Source organism: Anguilla anguilla, chromosome 11 (genome assembly GCF_013347855.1).
Source record: "Anguilla anguilla isolate fAngAng1 chromosome 11, fAngAng1.pri, whole genome shotgun sequence".
NCBI classification, from domain to species: Eukaryota; Metazoa; Chordata; class Actinopteri; order Anguilliformes; family Anguillidae; genus Anguilla; species Anguilla anguilla.
The window spans coordinates 10,354,083-10,372,775 of record NC_049211.1 but is presented as its reverse complement, the minus strand read 5'-3'; the positions used below and the strand labels follow the sequence as shown (position 1 = coordinate 10,372,775).

The 18,693-nt window shown below is 43.5% G+C and overlaps 2 protein-coding genes and 1 long non-coding RNA gene across 9 annotated transcripts in view; 1 reads left to right on the top strand and 2 right to left on the bottom strand.

Moving 5' to 3' along the window:
- Positions 1-76: 76 nt before the first annotated feature.
- tprg1l (tumor protein p63 regulated 1-like) lies at positions 77-6,135 on the bottom strand. Of its 2 annotated transcripts, none has more exons than XM_035381371.1 (6): positions 5,702-6,135; positions 4,928-5,019; positions 4,412-4,462; positions 3,920-4,045; positions 3,328-3,496; positions 77-3,063 (listed from the first exon to the last, which is right to left on the bottom strand). In XM_035381371.1, the coding sequence occupies exons 1-6, from the start codon at positions 5,927-5,929 to the stop codon at positions 2,869-2,871; spliced, it is 861 nt and encodes a 286-aa protein (XP_035237262.1). In that variant the 5' UTR covers positions 5,930-6,135; the 3' UTR covers positions 77-2,868. The 2 variants fall into 2 exon arrangements, with proteins under 2 accessions (XP_035237262.1, XP_035237263.1); XM_035381372.1 differs by having other exon boundaries at positions 3,343-3,496; positions 5,702-6,133.
- On the top strand, positions 6,056-9,799 carry LOC118207612. Its single transcript, XR_004761422.1, has 2 exons — positions 6,056-6,214; positions 9,406-9,799. It is a non-coding gene; the product is annotated as an uncharacterized LOC118207612 (long non-coding RNA).
- The window catches only part of prdm16 (PR domain containing 16), a 294,901-nt gene continuing 283,901 nt past the window's right edge, over positions 7,694-18,693 (bottom strand). For 3 of the 6 annotated variants that reach the window (XM_035381354.1, XM_035381356.1, XM_035381360.1), the window contains 5 exons: positions 17,340-17,509; positions 16,661-16,832; positions 14,198-14,434; positions 12,672-12,846; positions 7,694-11,933 (listed from right to left, as the gene is read on the bottom strand). In XM_035381354.1, coding sequence (XP_035237245.1) covers positions 11,799-11,933; positions 12,672-12,846; positions 14,198-14,434; positions 16,661-16,832; positions 17,340-17,509 — 889 coding nt within the window. In that variant the 3' untranslated portion in view covers positions 7,694-11,798. The remainder of the gene's footprint in view (positions 11,934-12,671; positions 12,847-14,197; positions 14,435-16,660; positions 16,833-17,339; positions 17,510-18,693) is intronic. The other 3 variants (XM_035381357.1, XM_035381358.1, XM_035381359.1) reach the window with 2 other exon arrangements.

The following is an 18,693-nucleotide window of genomic DNA, read 5'->3' as shown; positions in this document are numbered from 1 at the left end:
ACAATAAAAATAAAGATTAGCTTTTAACTGTAAAAGAAATATTAGCTTTATGTAAAAAGGACAGGACACAATGCAGTCTTGTTGGTTTAAATCTGCATTTAATCATTTTGAGGTTGTTTCAGTTCAAATGTTTCCATCTTCACATCTAAGATTCAATATTGAGATTCCTGTACATCACAGTACAACTGGATTACATGACTGGTTAGGTCATCAGAGAGTTCAGCCTACCGCACCCTAGCACTGGATTTCCTTGTAAATTGCACTTGAAGTGTATTACATTGAATTCTTTATAAAAAGGATTTGACACTTAATTGAACAAAATTGGGACCACTAATAATGCTAGCAAAATACTATTTGGCAATGACATCAATCCAGCTCATTCTGTTTCATTTCAATTCTTTCTCCACCTGGTCCATTTCTTGCCAAATGCCAATCAATAGAGCTACTAAATGTAGCTGTTAAAACAGCTGCAGAACTCAAAGAAAGAACTTGCTGTGAAACGCTATGAGCAAAAGCAAACCTTTTTTACAATTTTAGACATGTAAAATGTCAAATAACTGTCATGTGTAACTATAGCACGAGTAAAAAATGTTTTAAAGAAATTGTGTGCAACTAAGCAAAAATGCAGCCCGTGGAAATATTTGGGTGTAAACACTAAATCAAATCAAATCCGATTTTATACTTGAATTCCCAGCTACATACTTGACACAATTTAAACTGACCCTTACAGTTTAGTACAAAATGATCCTCCACCCTTACATAACTGAGAAAACTAATCTAGGTTTTACAGGATTGTTTGCACATTAGCACAAGTCAAATATCTTTCTATTTTTAATATTCACAAGAAAAAAGACAAAGCTGTGCTCTACTTAAATAAGCAAGCAATTAGCAATATAATAAATAATTTAATATATATATATACTTTTCAAATCACTTAGATTGCTATTTTCAGTGCAAATCTTTTTACATGTGGTATGTCTCAAATAAAAATCCACATATCAAAGACGACATGCAAACTCCTCGTGCAACAAGCATGCACATTATGTTCAAAAACAAAGTTTTTATGGGAGGAAAAAATCTAAAAGTTCGGAATCATGGGGGCACTTCAAAATCACAACATCATCTTGACTTTGGTAGCACAACACCAGTGCATAGATCTATTGTAAAAGTACGGGAATTGCGCAATAACGTTTATTAATTTTTCAACAAGTAGTCACTAACCAGATACAGTACTCAGTGCTTGTCCTGAACCCTTTTAGCTTGGTTAAACTTCATGGCAGCCACAAAGTTTTAAACCATACTTGTGCATGTGAAGTGTGTTTTATTGGAATGACTTGGAATGCTATCAAAAGTTTCTGTAACTCTGAGCTGGCATCTGTCCAAAGTGTTACAAACCATGTTAAGATAGAGGGAAAAAAAAAAACATTTAGGTTGTTTCTATTTTGTTTAAATCCTAATCTGAAAATGTAACCAACAGAAAACATGAAATCTATTATTTTTGCTGGACCTCCCAAAAATGGAATATCCTTTATATCATTAATGTAAATATATATTTTTTAAGGTGTCCCTATTGCAGTAGCCTTAGCAGTTTAAACACACTTTAAACACTGCCCATTTAACATCGCACTGGTGGTTCACCATGCTCAAGGTAAACAGGACTTTTTGTTTTTAGTTGTGCGTTTAGTTTAGCATCGATGAGGATTGTTAGGTGCCCCCTCCAAACCGCACGGCAACTCCATGCCAGAAACGACAGAAAAATCTGAATCCATCTACACAAATTCCACCGTTTCCATTTTAGGTTTGGACAGCACTCGATCAGCCCAACCAAACATCACCCAAATAAAACATTACTGTATCTGAACTGGCACTGCTGAAGAGGATGCCTCATCCACAGCGCACGTGCACGTGCACGTGCACTTTCAACTACACACCCGAAGAGCATTCTGACTGGAGGCCAAACACGTCAGTGACAACAAAGAAGACTAAAGGGCCCTGACTGTATCACGCCCAAACACATCCTAATTATTTTACTCTTAGTCTCCTCTGGACATCCAAGCATGAGCAAAAACCTCACATGTAGTACTGTCCTAGTCTACTGAACGGAAACCAGCTGGCCTCCAGCTCTATCGCACCCTCATCAGTCATAACAATTTCAAAAAGCTCTGCTGGGGTGATCGTCCTTTAGGACTGTGCCAAATACTTTAATTGTAGTCTGCTGTTCCATATTAGGTCAACATTGGTCACTAAAGTTGGGGCATGGTGAATGCATGATTCAAAGGAACCCATGACCCCCTTCCCGTTCCCTCACCTGGGAGTTAACAGCAGCGGGACTCATTGTGCAGGCCACTGGCAGAAGGCGCCCGGGCATCAGGGTGCCATTTTGTTTCTTTCACGGCTGAATGTGCAGGAGTGGAGTGAGCCTGACTGTATGAACAGGGAGAGATAATGTGAGGAAGTCTGCTGAGCGATGCTGGGAATTGTTGCGCAGCTACGGTACAGTACGGTAGAGTACAGAACATCTGCAGCAGGGTGCTCTGACCATGCACACTCTCGCAACAGCACAATTCTCAAAGCAGGAAATACCTTGTAACAGAAGGAATTCGTAGAATAAAGCACTTTGTACAGTAGGTGCCGCAGACTGAAGAGACCGGCACGTCCGCAGTGTGGGGGGGGGGGGGGGTGTCTGGCTCATGCTGTGGGGCATCACAAAGCCACAGGGCGGGGCTGGGGCGAGACTCCACCAACAATACAACACAGGGATGTGTTTAGCGAACAATGTCGAGTAACGGAGTCAGCCAATGAATGCGGGGGAGGAGGGCGGGGGGGTGGTGGTGTTAAAGGGCTTGAACAAGGTACATGGCGCTAGATCTAGAAGCCGATTTTGCCCCGGGTCATGGAGTAGCCCAGCTTGGCCTCGTTGTTGATGAAGGACATGATCCCCAGGTAGGTCTCGATCAGGAGGGGCCTCTCCAGGAGCAGCACGCCGTTGGCCCGGCCGGGGAGCGGGTGCTCCTTGTGCGCCCTCTTCACTGCCTGGATGAGCTGGGCCTTGAAGTTCTCCAGCTGACAGAGAGAGAGAGAGAGAGAGAGAGAGAGAGTCGTGTCACTTACAGAGGACAGGAATAAACACCAACAACCATCCACCACCACCTTTCTACTTCTTTCATTGTTCCTGCGTGCAGCTGTTATTTTTCCTCTATCTGACACATATCTATGCGAGGGGCTTCCTCCACTGAGGTCATAATAAAGGAAGAGCATAAAGGCTTATTCAGAGCACATTTCCTTCCTTTCCGCCCGTGCGCAGACACACGAGCCCCGTGGACTTGCCTGGGTGGGGGTTACCTGACAGAGAGAGCCCACGTTCTCGTCTGCGTGGGCCATGGGGTGCTCTGTGAACGTGGCGTAGGGCATGTCCGTGCTCCAGGGGTTCCAGCGGTTCACGAAGGAGGGCCGGGGGCGCTTGTCCCACTGGACCCGGATCCCACAACCTTCCCTCCTACAGAAACACAAAACTGAGTCTGTGGGGAATACAAAGAGGGGACTCACCTCTGCCCCTGTCCTTTGCCCCTGAGGCTGCCTACTGTAGTAAGTCTACTGTACGTTTTAGCCCCCAGAAAACATTTCCATTTTTAAAAATGTAAAATGACCTGTCCATAGTTGGGTGTAATTTCTCCTCATATTAGCTTCCATAGGTTTAGGGAGTGCCAGCTGAATTATTGACAAAACTCAAGTCCCAGGAATTATTCAATCTCAAAAAATCAAACAAGGTGAAACCAAAGACAGGACTGACTGACAGAACAAAGGACAACAATTAGAAATACAGAGAAGCCCAGATGGCTCTTCAAAAAAAAAAAAAAAGATACTGGTCGGGTCCGAGCTACACACACTGCAGGACGAAATGTTGGTATGTGTGGCTTACTTGTTGAGAGATTTGGGAGGGAACTCGAACTCTCCGACGGAGATGGTGTCCACAGCATTGAGGGAGATCCTGGTGACCTGCTGGCACTGAAGGTTGATGAAATCATACTTGCACACCAGCAGAGACCTGCAGGGAAACAACGGCACTGACTCAAACCAAGCTGTGCACCCCTGTGCAGAACAGCGAAATCAGTCCTATATTTATGCACAGATTTACAGTCCAAAAAAATCTGCAAAAGAAAAAAGAAACCAGAAAAAAGATGGAAAAACACAACGTGACATAAATGTTGCCAAAACTTGGGAGGGAGCAGTCTCGGCGCAAGCCGAATTAGCCTTCATCTGAATATAATGAATGTAATTCCTACACAGAGTCTGCACTTTAACCACATATTCATTGTTTATTTCAAATCCAATGTGCTGGGTGCTGGAGTAAAGCCAAAACAAACAAAAAATGTGTTGCCGTCCCAAATGTGGCATTCAATTGTATCCTTACCTGTCAGTGATGAGAACCAATCGCTCCTTCTCATTGTTCCAGTGGTCAACTCTGTGGCATAAAAGAAGAGACTGCATTACAGGGGAAATATACCAGACAGAAATCTGTGAATTGCATTGAAATGGCAGGGCAGGCAGGCATGCTAATGTATAGTATTGGTTCAGTTCTAGACTAGTACGAGCGGCTACAGTGTTTCAGTCCTGTCAGAACAGCTCATCGTTTCTGGCACCTCCTGCTGTTAAATCAAGTAACACCCTTGCTAGATTATTATTAATAATAATAATAATAATAATAATAATAATAATAATAATATGCGTGTGTGAGTATGATTGTATCTGTGAGATAAATCTACTTTATAAAATAATAAAATGAATCAAAGGAATTTACATGAGCAGTATGAGAAATAATCATGTTTTGCGCCACTGCATTGTCATCATTAGTAAGCCAACTTGCAACGTAGGTCATCGCCGGCGTACGTTTGGATGCCGGATGAAAGTGACGACATGTTGCACTCACTCGGCCAGTAGCCACACGCTCAGCACCTCCCCGTCTTCCGAAGGCAGGGCCACTGTTCGGATGTCGTTCACTGCTTGTTCTATTGTTCCTGGCTGAGAGAGAGGACATCATCTCCGCATCAGCACCAACAACACGTACCTGTCCACACAACTCCGACAGAATACCGTTAAGCTAGCTTCAACACTATTAATTAAGCTACCACAATCTTTCTACTCTAACTCAATCTCAGTGGTTTAAATTAGCTAAAATGCTTTGGTCAACGAACACACAGGCTCATGGGAACCTTAGCTAGTAATGGCCATCTCTTTAACGTTAAAGATTAATCCAGTCCCAAGCAAACAGCAGATCAAGACATATTTTCAGTGGCGGAAATAAAGAATAAACAAACCGTTTGTAAACACAACACTTTTCTGCTCGAATGCAACGTCATTTAGCTTTCATCTTGCAATGGTTACTATAATGTACATCCACAGTCTAAGTGATAAACGCCATAGTAAATCAACTAATAAAGCTACTATATAGACTAATATTAAAATGATATCCAAGTTACTTAACATCTTCCATCGGGATAACACTCGGTTAAAAAAAAAAAAAAAACTAACAAACCGGCGTCAATGTTATGTGTTTATTGCAAATGCAATTGTTTATTGGAATTGTTAATTTTACAAATACGCACACTTCACATGTAGCTAGCTACCGAATATTAGCCATCTGGTTAGCTAGCTACTGCTAATATTCGTAATAACGGTTAAAACGTTAACAATCCATACTCACTCTGAAGACGAAATAATCTTTCACTTTCGCTTGCATTGTTGGGTTGTGAACATGAAACGGCGTCAATGTCTGCAGAGGAGAACAACATGCTACCGATGCACTATACCCCTGTCTTCCTCCGGCCCCCGGCGGCGTGAAGGCCACCTCCACCCCGTCCTCACTTTCAACCGTATGTAGCACAGCAGCTCCGGGGCTCTCTGGTTCGACGGAGTCGTTCAGTTGCAGCATTGTTCAACAGAAAGCTAACAAGGTAGCTCGCTTTGGCTACTTACTTGAGCCAAAAAACCACAGCACAAATAGAACCTCGGCGCCTTACTCAAAACTAATGTTGAGCTAGGGTGTTGTTTACTTTACGTACGCAGTCATGAATCATGAAGCTTGACCAAGACGTAGCTACAGCTTTAACACCCAACCAGGAACTCCAAACCGTGATGTAGCCTTACGTCCCCGCTAGTTCTCAAGAACATCATTAAAGCGACATCATCAGCTGAAGAGTCGGCCTACTGCAGTCAAGTGAGTTTTATCATTTGGATATTCGAACGACACATATTCAATGGATTCGAAGGAAGCGTCATGCAAGTGGACGGTGCAATACTTTCTAATTAATATCTACAAATATTTGTTAATAGCATCCAGATTTAAAACCACGTGTTATAAAGGACAGACAATTTCGGTCAATACGGAAAACATAACTAGCTTACTTTAAAATGTTTTTTAAAATGTGAAATACTCCCGTCCACAAGACTGGCAGATCTAAACCGGGTTGTAGATTGTGAACCTCATGCCTTCTAGGTCAGGCAATGAGAGTTCATTTTTTAAACAAATTATCTATGATATTAAAGTGATTTTTCATGCTATGGTATTAGGTTTTTGGAGAAAATGCTGTTGATTTTTTAAGTAACTCATTTTCAATATAGGCTCTGCTTATCATTCATATGGCATGTAGATATAAAAACTAAATTAATTATGAAGATCATGCCTCTAAGGTAAAGCTAGGATAATTATTATTATAATAATATTTTTCCTAATTTATTTTCACATTTTCAATAGCTTTCCATTCATATGAGATACAGATGCAAATCCAAGTACATCATGAAGGGCACAGCACCAAGGTGTTCATTCAATGGAAATTCATTTTTGGAGAAAGTATTTTGTTGTTGGTTTGTAATCATTTTTATGTCAAATATTTTCCTATAGCGTTACATCCTTATGGCATGCAGATCCAATGCCAAATATATACATACGAAACGACACAATACATAGGGCACATCTCTCATTCGAATTCCAAAAAAAAAAGTAGGCCAAATAAATAAATATCATATCATTTTAATGCATTTCCATTCAGATGGATGAAAAGTAAGCTTTTTCAACAACCATGGTGAAGTAAATGAATGGAAATGTTTTTGAAGCCATTTATGATGCAAAATCTATTTCAATGGAAAAATAGCAAAATACACAAGACTATAGTCTCATGCCCGAAAACAGAAAGAAATGCAAAAATAAGACAATTATATAATAATACAACAATATAGTGTTCTTTCTATTCAAATGGATGTATAATTGTTATTCAACCACCATGGTCAAATAAATTAATGAAAATGTGTTGTAAAAAAAAGAATTGATGAAAAAAAATCAATTTATCTGGAAATACAGCAAAATAAGATAGTCAACCCCAAAAAGAGAAAAAGCAGAAATTTTATATGTGGTTTTTTCCCTTCAGATAAATAAAAAATAATCTCTATTCTGCAACCCTGGTGAAATGGACAAAATGGTTCACTGTGATAGAATTATAAATAATGAATGCTTTCCCTGCCTTTAGGATGTATAAGGCACATTTTTTGGTGTTGGTTTAAGAGGTGTTTGGCTAACTGTATTATTGTACAGTCCCTGCATTGTGAAGCAATTTTCCTCCCTTAGCATCCACTAGAAGTACAGTCACACAACAATGCATGAAAAAAGGCTAATATAATAATAATGAAAAGCTGACTACACTTAAAAAGCACACAGGTTTTTATTGCATATCAATTTCATGTATAAATTCTTCATAGCATTGGAAAGATTACATTTGGTATACATTCCTATTCTACAGAATTAACATCAGAATCAGAGATCTTTTTTCAATGGAATTTCTCTAAAGTACATCTTCAATAATCACAAGCATCAAAAAGAACCGCAATTTCAGTTTTCAATATTATTCTACAATCTTCTCAGATTTTCATTATTTCTCTCCCACAAGCATATGGTATTTATTTAATAGACATCTGCCCATTGTGTTTTTTTTAAGGCAGTAAAGGACTTTAAGTCTCAAATCTACTAACCTAACCACATGTACAATAAGTGCATCTACGGATTTTTTTTTATTTTTAATTTTTTTTTACTCTTTTTAAAATTTAAGATACACATTTCACAAATGGACACCATTATGACTGCTAAACACAAGTCATGCACATTATTTTTTTAATAAACATAACAGAGGCGATATACAATTCCAATCCAAAATGAAACAAGCACCATCCATTTTAAACCCATATATTTTTAATGAATTTTCAGACAAATGCAACTTTGCTTTCGGAATACTATACAGTTTAAACGAAACCATTTTATCTTAGTTTGTACTGTAACAGAGGGGAAAGAACAGTGACCATGTCAAGTTATTAAGTCAGTGACCCTTCATTAGTTCCTTAAAATAGCTGGCAATGTGATCCTTATTTGAATCATTTATTCTATAACCTACAGCGCACACTTACAACAGTAGTATGTGACATGAAGTTACCCAAGATATAATTTCCCCCACACATTTATTCATCAAAGTATGCCTCTGCATATAATAAAATACTGCAAATTAATGTATATATATATATACCCATTTCAAATCTTGTGAAGACTGCTTCTACTACTTTGTCCATTGGTTGCCTGACTTTATGCATGAAATAAAACTGATACAACCCTGCCACCTGCTGGCACATTTGTTTACTACAGTGCTTCAGTTTTAGAAAAGTCTTTGCTGGTAGATAAATCACCCATTTTGCTACCCAACACATTAAATCATGAACTGTAGATCATTCAGAGAGTTTTGAGAGAGAGAGTTCTGAACATTTTATGTTACTCAGCCTGAAAGCATTTGCCATTCGAACATTTGCAGCTTGTATCTCTCCAGAGAGATATTTCTACAACTTTCTAAGACAGTCAGGAGGCTTACATTTTAATGTTCGTACTTCAGGAAAAAATGTACAAACAGATTTTTGCTTTGCTGGGTATGTTCAAGTCAGTACTCTGACTTTTGATTACATCCACCTTATACAGCATCTGCAGGCATTTTTCTCCAAGAGATAAAGTGCTTGTTTGAACCAAGTCAGCCTCATCCTGAAATCTCTTAACGTGACCAGCATCAAGGTAACAGAGCACACTTATGTTGAATATTCCAGTGGCTGATTGTGACACAAATGCTCACAAAAGTTAAGTGCTATACAAGTTTTGCACTGACTGAAATGGGTGTATGGAATGATTGACTTCAAATGAAAGCTATGGGGGAGGTTAGGACACAAAAACCATTACAACCTCTGTTATTTCTCCAAATATTTTCAAGTGATGCTGTTTTGCTGAGGGACTACAACAGACCAAGGACGCTGACATAAAGCTTATCGTTTAACTGTCCGCACAGACTCGTTTGTTGCAAACAAGTTGCTCTTGTTTTCCCCTTGTAGGATTAACTCACTGGCTTCACAGTTCTGTATAAGTGCTGTGCTGGGACCCTACTGATAACTGACGGATGGATGGACACCTGGAATCCTAGCAACAGGATAAACCAAATGCTGCCCTTGGGCGGGGCCTGTCCAAAGCCCACCCGCCCTTCCTGAGATGGCCAATCAGGATCGGCACAGCTCTCATTGAATGCCACACACACATGTACATATGTGCCCTACTGTTCTTTTCTGCTGCGGTCCTTGCGTTGTACACAGTCAAAAGTGAACAGTCATATACAATGATCAGTTTTGCAGTGATCTGTTAATATTACAAAAGATGTGCACTATGACAGACCTGTGTGGAATATATTGAAAAGGATAATTATACAGGTTGAAGTTGACAGCTTAAAAAAAAACAAAAAAAAAAACCCTGTCCATGCCGTCTCTTTGTGTTGTCCCACAGTCGGATGTTACTGCTTTTCTATAAGGTGAATGTTTGTTGAATGTAACTATTAATTACAGAATAAAAGCACAAACCATGAAACTGGTTGTGCAACCACAGATCACAGTACTGCTGGAACAGGATTAAGAAAGTAGTAGAGAGGGTGTAAAATGCATGATCTTATTTTACATACTGCAGATTACTTATAAAATGCAATGCCCAGACATTCAGGTCACCTGACATTTTAAGTGGCCTTACACCAGTTCCTAAGTGAATGTGTCCAAGAATGGCTACAATAAAACCTAAACCTTTTTTTTTACACACAAAACACCCTGCATACAGTATGAAATTGTTGGACTGCAGCAAGACAAACCAAACCTCACAAAGAACACTAATTGCAAAGCAAGAGCTGAACTACAACTAACTTCTCGTCATAAATAAAGCAGATGGTATCACGATTTCTTTTAAAATTTGGCACACTGGTCTCTACACGACAGCATCGATATCTGAGATTCACAATCTCGGTTACAGCTTCCGTTTTACACACTTTTCCTTCAGAAAACTCAAGTGGGATAAAAAGGGAGTTCTTTTCTTTTTTCATTTGTCACTTCTTCAACAATGACAAAACAACCAAAATAAATAAGATACACAAAACCCATCAAATCAAACAAACCTACAAGAAAGCAATAACAACAAAACTACAACAGCAAATAAAAAACCCTTCAAAAAGAAATGATTGTCAGAAAACAAAACATTTTCTATGGGTTATTTGGCACACATCACTCCTGCTACGTACGTCCTGGTTATTTTGTACAACATAGAACAATATCATACAATTTTGGTCCTTCACTAAATAATTATATTAGCATTTTAGCACCGCAGTGCCTAAAAAAGAAACAATACTGTTTTATAGAACAAATAACATACAAAAAATGTTGAGTTAAAAAATGAATTTGAATTTAATGAGGAAGAAAGATCCTTTTTTTTTTTTACTATTATTTTTTATTTTTACTATTGGCCCCAATGGGTAATAATTTAAATTCTAAATTGATATATTTTCAAACAAATTTGAAATTCCTAACCTGTCCTATTTTGAGAATCACGCTGAATGTTTTTTGGAAAGTTTGTTCAGTTACATCATTGTTAGTGAGCTTCTCCAGAACCCTCAGTACTTAACTTTTTTTTTCAAGCCAGAGCTTTGTTGATGTCCTTGGTTTTGTGATTGTTACTGAATGGGATGTTGAGCAGGGAATGTGCCTGATGAAAACTCATTAAAGATGGTCTGCAGAAGCAGCTTTGCTAAGACTGTGAGGGGAATGTACAGTGGAACTGTAGCTCAGAAGAACTGTATCCTTCTCTTTGCTGGTGTCTACTGGGAGGCACCAGAAGAAAAATGAGCATATTACATTCATTTTGATTTAGGGATATTGGTAGAAGAGTACACGGTACTGTTGCTCACGGCAGACTTCCTTTAAACTTGAACTCCAATTTTCACATCCATGATGTGACTACAGCTTTTGTTTTTTGTCATTGACAACTAACCTCTTTTCAAACCCTGTGTTCAACATACTGTTTTTATTCTTACAAACACCTTACTGCTGCCTTGGAGTTCCAGTTTCATTAGTTGATTGCATTGGCCTCCCCCTTGACTAGTGCAGGCCTTCTGGATGCAGTTGCTGTGGCGACTACTTGTGTGTGTTTTTTTTTTGTCCTTCCTGTTCGGCCTGACCTGGCTGAGGCTGATTGGCTGATCTGAGATCAGGGTGGTGGCTGGTGGGCGGGGCTGTCTGATTGACAGGGATGAGCAGGGCTGCCTCTTTGCCTCTCTCTGGCCACTGACACACAGGGAAGGAGCCCCAGGTCCTTTGTGTTCTCCTCCTGGTGTCACATTGTCCTTCATGTGGTCTGTCTTTCTCTCTTTCTCTCTCTCTCCCCATCTTCCTCTCTCTCTCTCTCACGCACACCCTCTCTCTTAGATGTGATTGAGCGGGTGAAAGCTGCTGGTCTCCGAGGTGCCCCCTCCCATGTTCAGCCAAGCATCCAGAGAATTCTGGGAGGATGCGTGCAAAGGATTGTTTTCAGACAGAGACAACATCATTGCATAAGCCTGGAGGAAACAAACAAAAGAGACAAAAAAAATAAAACAGGCTGAAGGAACCACAGCAGCAGGGCTACAAACTCAACAGCTCAAGCAAAACCCAGTGAGATGTGCTGCCAGCACTGCTTAAGCAACTATGGCAAATCCAAAAACACTTACGGAAATGTTAAGGAAAAAAGTGAGTCAACATTAGACAATAGGTGATATTATTATGATCTTTGTGTGGTAATGCCTCTAGACATGGTACTGCAGTCTACACACCAGCATTTCCAATAAAAGAGTTTTAGGAGTAGCAAGACAAATCAGTTATTTAGGTCAGTGAGACTGTCTACAACACCACCCATTTCAGAGTAAATGGAAGATTTGGACAGCAAGAAGAAAGTTATTAAGTTAGTAAAGGAAGTGGACAGAACACAAGCTTATTGTTGACTTTTTCTTCCATAAATAGGAAGTGGGTCTCATTGAGGTCTGTTGTGCTAATGCAGAGGAAAGCTACACAACGACGGAATGTTCCAGAAAACAGGCTGCATCTCCTGCCCTCCCAGAGCAGTCATCTAGCTCAGCTGAGAGAGCTACTGACCAGCTGCCTGAGTGCGAAAACCATTCACATAACCTAAATTTATGGCAGTGTTCTGGCAGTGCTTTGAAAGGTACACCGTCGTCTTGTTTTTTGTTGTTGTTGTTGTTGTTCAGTTTTAATGTTCCCACGTGAGACTGTGGGCTCTGTCCGTTTCCGGGGCGACGTACCTGTGTTTTAGCCTGCCTGTACAGCGTCTCTTTGAGAGCCTCCGACTCTAAGGAAGTGTTAAATATGTCTTTAACATCAAAGGGCTCCTCTGTGGCCTTATGGAGGTCCAGGCCCTTGTTGAAGCTCGGGAGGGGGTCCAGGTCTAAGAGCCCTGCATCCTCCTCCTCAATACACCTGCACCAGGAACCGGAGGGGGGAAGGGTGGGGGGTAGAGGAGGGGGGGGGGGGGAGCGACCGTGGGTTAGCTCTCCCAGTCACCGCCAAAAATGCCCAGCGTACGCGCCACTGTCACAGATGGACCACTGTGCATGCATGGGCAAGGGGGGTGGGGGAGACTGATGTGAAATGAGCGGGAGCAGGGAGTGGGGAGCAGGGCTGGAGAGAAGCCACCCTGTGGCCAGAGCAGGGTACTGCATGCACAAGCATTCCTTTCCAGCCAGTCTTCCCATGAGCAGAAGCAAGGCTAACGCAAAACAACATGGAGCTTTGTTCCTGTTCCTGCAACCAAATACAGGCCTTTATTCCACAGGGACGTCTGAATAAAGCAAATAATTAAAAAAAAAAAAATCTTGAGGAATTTATGGCTGTCCTCCCATCGAGTAAACCCAAATTTCACCATGGAAACTAAGATAATAAAAAAAAACTACCAGAAGAACACTTTTGCTCAGGGGACGAGGATAATGTCTTGTGGGAAATGGTCTGTAAAACGAAAAGGAGGGACAGCATGTGCACCGACCCTGATGGCCTCAGACAGACAGCGGGAGATGAGATGGAGCAGATGAAATGGATGGGTGAATGACACTGAGCCCATGGCCCCGTTCTTCCCTCTCCCTGCCGCACACACGGTACTTAAGCCTCAAGAGAGCAGCCACGCAGACTCGAGAGAAAAATCTGAGCTAAAGAGGCGGAGTTTCGTCTTCACAAAGAGTCGACCACATGCTCAGGCGCCTCTTCTTCAGACCCAGTCAGTCAGCTTTGTTGCGGTAATGACAGGTGCAGAAGCACACTGCACAGAGCAGGGATTTTATTAGTAGTGTTAGGCAGAGTACAATCAATGGAAGGGCTTTCACTGTGATTGTGAATAGAGCAGAGATGGAGGTATGGAAGAGGGGGGGTCTGGCGCACCCCTGTGGTGAAAGAATGTAAGAGACAGTATGTAGGATCGCACAAACAGGGCAGTACCACACACACACGGAACAGTACCACACACGGAGCAGTATCACACACATGGTGCAGTACCACACACATGGAGCAGTACCGCACATATGGAACAGTGCCACACACGTGGGGCAGTACCACACACAAGGAACAGTACCATACACGGAACAGTGCCACACGTGGAGCAGCACCACACACAGAACAGTACCACACACATGGAACAGTAAAACACACAAAACAGTACCACACACACTCATGGAACAGTACCACACACATGGGGCAGTACCACACGCAATCAAGGAACAGTAACACACACACGGAGCAGTACCACACACACGCGGGCGTGGCCACGCTCAGCGCCGCTCACCTGCGGGTGTGCTCGTAGCTCATGGACAGCGACGCCGGCTCCTCCTCATCCTCGAAGGTTCCCTGCGGCAGGGCGGCCGGAGACGCCGCCTCGTCCTGCGACTTCTCCGTCAGGCTCCCGTCCTCGTCCTCGTCGTCTCCCTCCGCCTCCTCGTCCTCCTCCTCCGCCGCCCGCCCGCTCAGCTTGGAGTTGGGGAAGGCGTGGCTCTGTGGGCGCTCCTCTTCCTGGAGGTCTGGCCTGTGAAAACCCAAAAAAGCCAACAGGGGTCAGAGCGGCACCCCAATCCTGCCCCTCCTGAGAGAAGTCCGTCAGCGTCCGGCTCCGCTTTCAGTCCCCCCGTCCCGCCACCCCCCGTCTTGCCCCCCCCACCCCCCGTCTTGACCACCCCCCACCCCCCCACCCCGTCTCGCCCCCCCCACCCCCCCACCCCGTCTCTCCCCCATACAAACACTGCTTCGGTCTGTCACTTCCATTCTGCCCTTTCCAGAGCAATGAATCATTCAGATGCTGGGCCTGAATGAGCAGCCCAGTCCTGCAGCTCTGAAAACACGCAGAGCCGTCCCACCAATGAACACGTGAGCCGCCCGTTAACCAAAGACATTTCAGAAAAAAACACGCCTCCATGATTAATTAGCTCATTTTTGAGAAGCGAGTCAAATCTGTCCCTGAGCCTGAAAGCAGAATTACTAATGTAAAGGTCTGACTGAGGGGAGTATGAGAGAGAGAAGCTCTGCAAACAGGCTATCAACACACACTATTACCGCTTTTTTTTTCCCCTCCAACTTTCCAGCCCCGCAGGTTCACGGTATATGATGTCATTTCCTCAAGCGAATTTACTCGTCAAGCAGTTTACCGCACCGAACACATACAGACATTTATCAAATGGGACCCAAATATGAATAGTTGGACAGGACTGGGGGAGGCGAGCAGAACTGGGTGGGGGGGCTGGGGGCTGGGCTCTTCAAAAACCTGCTTGTTCTCCACTTTCAATCCAGATTAAATATCATATAATCAAATTGAGTCTCCCTCAGAGAAAGCCCATGTGTGCGGAGACGGCCGCAGCCCCGAAGCAGGGACCTGGGTTTTGTCATCTAGTCTAAACACGTCAGCGGGGTGTTTGTGTTAGCGGGGGGCTCCGTCAGTGTATCCTGCAGATAAATGCCCCAATCTGAGCCCCCCTCCCCCCCCCCCCCGAGGGGGCGATCCTGCCAGCCTGCCGGGGCTCCAGCACCGTCTCTGTCTGTCAGGCCCAGACACGCCGAAACCACCGCCGCCTCTCTCTCGCACAGGAAACGCCCACCCCCCCCCCCCCGCCCACTCCTCCGCGCCGGGCCCAATAAAAGCGCTCTTTCTCTCCGCTCGGGGGGTGGGGGGGGCGAGGGGGGGGAACGTTCCGATGGGACGGGGCAGAGGGGGGAAGATTCCCGCTGACATTTGCTTCGATTCACTCTTCGACTTGTTTACAAACACTGGAGCGCGACGTCGCCGGTGTTGGGGGGTGGGGGTGGGGGGCGGGGGGGCAGATAGCCGCACGGATGCAGCTGAGGGTCTGCCGAAGGTCGTCTGGGTGACAGCGTTTTTCAGGGCAGACAGAAAGCAGAGCACTTATTTGAATTACAGATATTAAAATGCCAAGCCTGCGTGTCTGAGGCAGGATGGACTATTGATCCCAGATGGCGGGGGCCAAATTATCCCCGGCCGCCGCTTTTATGTGCCGGGCAGGGAGGAACGATCAGGCCCTCGATGGCCTATGAAAGAAGACACCCAAATCAGGAGAGGCCGGCGTCAAGCTGAACGTCCAAACGTCTGCTCCGCGCTCCCTCTCAAAGACAGCGAAAACGCCTCTGACTGCTCTCTCCTCCTCTCTTCACGAGCAGAAGGCACAGAGACCGGGGCCGTCTGCAGACTGTAACCACCGCTGGCAGTGCGCATTTCTGTCACTAATGAGTTTTGTTGTGTGTTTTCATAAGCAGAGACGCACACGCCGGTGTAAATCTGGCTATGGTTAGGAGAGTAACAAGCCTCAGAGGAGAGTAAATGGGTCGTTCAGAACGCCGTCTCTCTCTCTCTCTCTCTCTCTTTTTTTCCATTCTATCCAGGCCTGCGGGGCCCACGCTTGGCTGCAGGCCTGCCCTGTAGGTTCTGACACTGGGGCACTGCGGAGGGGGCTCGGTCCCACATGCAGCCCCCCCCCGGGGGTCAGCCGAAAACGAGCAGAAGTGGTGCTCATGCTTTATCCGCTCCTGTCCTACAGGCAGGAACTGAGGACGATGCCCTGCTCCCCAGTGCTACAGCACCAGACTACAGGGCTTGCTACACCACCATGCTGCTGATGAGGGCGAGCACGTTGTATAAATGAGCATGAGTGTATTTAAAGGTTTGCGAGCATGTGTGTGTGTGTGTGTATGTCTGACCTGGTGCTAGACCCCCACCATAGCACTGTGACAAAGCAGAATTCTGTACCTTTTATCTGTGGAGCTGGACGCCTGGTTCAGTTCGCTGTTGGAAATGAAATTCCGGATTTCTGAGAAGTAGGAGTCCTCCTTCTCGTCTAAAAGTGCATGATTGTCTGTCTCCGAGTTTGGAGAGGAGATATTTGTTCCCAGATTCGAAAGGATCCCAGAATGTTGACTCACTGAAAAACACAACAGATACACCTCAGTTGCCTGTGGCTGGACTGAACACCACAGTTACTGTAAAAATGAGACTGACTGCCAAAACATGCTTGCGTTATCCCCATACACAAACACACACACACACACACACACACACACAGATAATATACTGTGTCTATTCTATTCTGTCTGCTCCATTCTGGTGCTTGTGGTCACTTGTAGTGAATTCTTCTCACTACTTCTAATTAACTGCCCTTTTTCTTTAAATTTCTGCCGTCAGCATGACGGTCCCTAAAGTCTGAACTGCCGTATGCGTTGTCAGAAATGCTCTGAGATCGTCTGTGATTTGGGACACACTGTGATTTAGGACACACTGTGATTTAGGACACACTGTGATTGGGGACACACTGTGATTTGGGACACACTGTGATTTAGGACACACTGTGATTTAGGACACACTGTGATTGGGGACACACTGTGATTTGGGACACACTGTGATTGGGGACACACTGTGATTGGGGACACACCTGGGATGTTCTCGTGTTCATGCTTCTTGAGGTGGCGGTCCAGGTTCGTCTGCTGGCCAAAGCAGCGATTGCACAGGTGACACTTGAAGGGCTTCTCCTTGTTGTGGATGTTGCGCACGTGTCGCTGGAGGTTCGAGGAGATACTAAAGGACCGGTCACAGTATTTACATCTAGAGGGAGAGAGAGAGACATAGAGAGAGAGAGAGAGAGATCTAAATGAGTACACTGTTCCACTATATAAACACTAATCACACCAGCCGTAGAACTCCTCAGTCTAAACACCGTGGGCATATTACTGTTGATCTTGTTCTCCTCTTTGGACAGATTTGTCATTGCTGTTCTGACAGACATAAATTCCGCGTCTCAGAGGGATGAAATCAGATCCAGCTCTACCAAACTCTGCTCATTTAGAGAGTACCTATGCTTGTTTTTGTTAGACTATTGAACAAAACTAGTGTGTATGCAAGTGGGCATTATTGTGTGTGTGTGTGTGTGTGTGTGCGTGCATGGGAATGAATGCGTGTGTGGGGTGTGCACCAGTGAATGTGGCTCTAAGGTCCACAAGCCCCAATTTCCACAGATAAATCTAATATGATGACATACAAATCAATATGACTACTGGAATAATAAAAATATATTACTGCTGGTCAAACAGATGTTCAATTAATAATACAATATTCAACATGATTTTTTTCCAGATGGAGTAATGAATAATGTGTTAATGGCGACAATAGCCCCACCGTGTGGTGAAACAGTGACAGTACAGGCCAGTTCTACATTTCTCTCAACAAAAAAAAACAAAAAAAAAAAACGGTTTCCATCGTAACCAAATACACAGGTCAGACACAGAATTCACTTGGGCTGGCATTTAAGAAAATATGTCTTGAAAAACATCTGGAGAGAAACAGGCAACAGAGATGGAACGTAACATTTAGCTTGCGAGAGAGAGAAAAACCCTTTTTTGGTTAGGAAACAATGGCGTTCTGGGATAGTGTACATGACAGAAATCTATCATGATGTGCGTGGGTAGTGGAATGAAGCTTTGGCACGCATATTCATGTTCCAAATATTCTGATTAAATATCCAGATTATACTGTGGATCTCAACATGGAATACCTCAGTGTGGATGTGAGACATGAGCATCTAGGGTTCAAGGTCTGAGCTCTCTCAATGCTTGAATTCTAAGTTCTCTTTTATTCTGTGAATTCTGAGCTCTCTCAATGCTAGAATTCTATGTTCTCTATTATTCTATGAATTCTGAGTGCTCTCTCAATGCTAGAATTATATGCTCTCTATCACTCTGTGAATTCTGACCTCTCTCAATGCCTGAACTCTAACTTCTGTGAATTCTAAT

Bases quoted from the DNA above. Each gene is read 5' to 3' on its own strand.
- tprg1l (XM_035381371.1), bottom strand. From the start codon at position 5,929: ATGCTGCAACTGAACGACTCCGTCGAACCAGAGAGCCCCGGAGCTGCT. The intron at 4,463-4,927 runs GTGAGTGCAACA...TTTATGCCACAG, and splicing joins AGCGTGTGGCTACTGGCCGA to AGTTGACCACTGGAACAATG. The intron at 3,497-3,919 runs GTAAGCCACACA...GTGTTTCTGTAG, and splicing joins CCTCCCAAATCTCTCAACAA to GAGGGAAGGTTGTGGGATCC.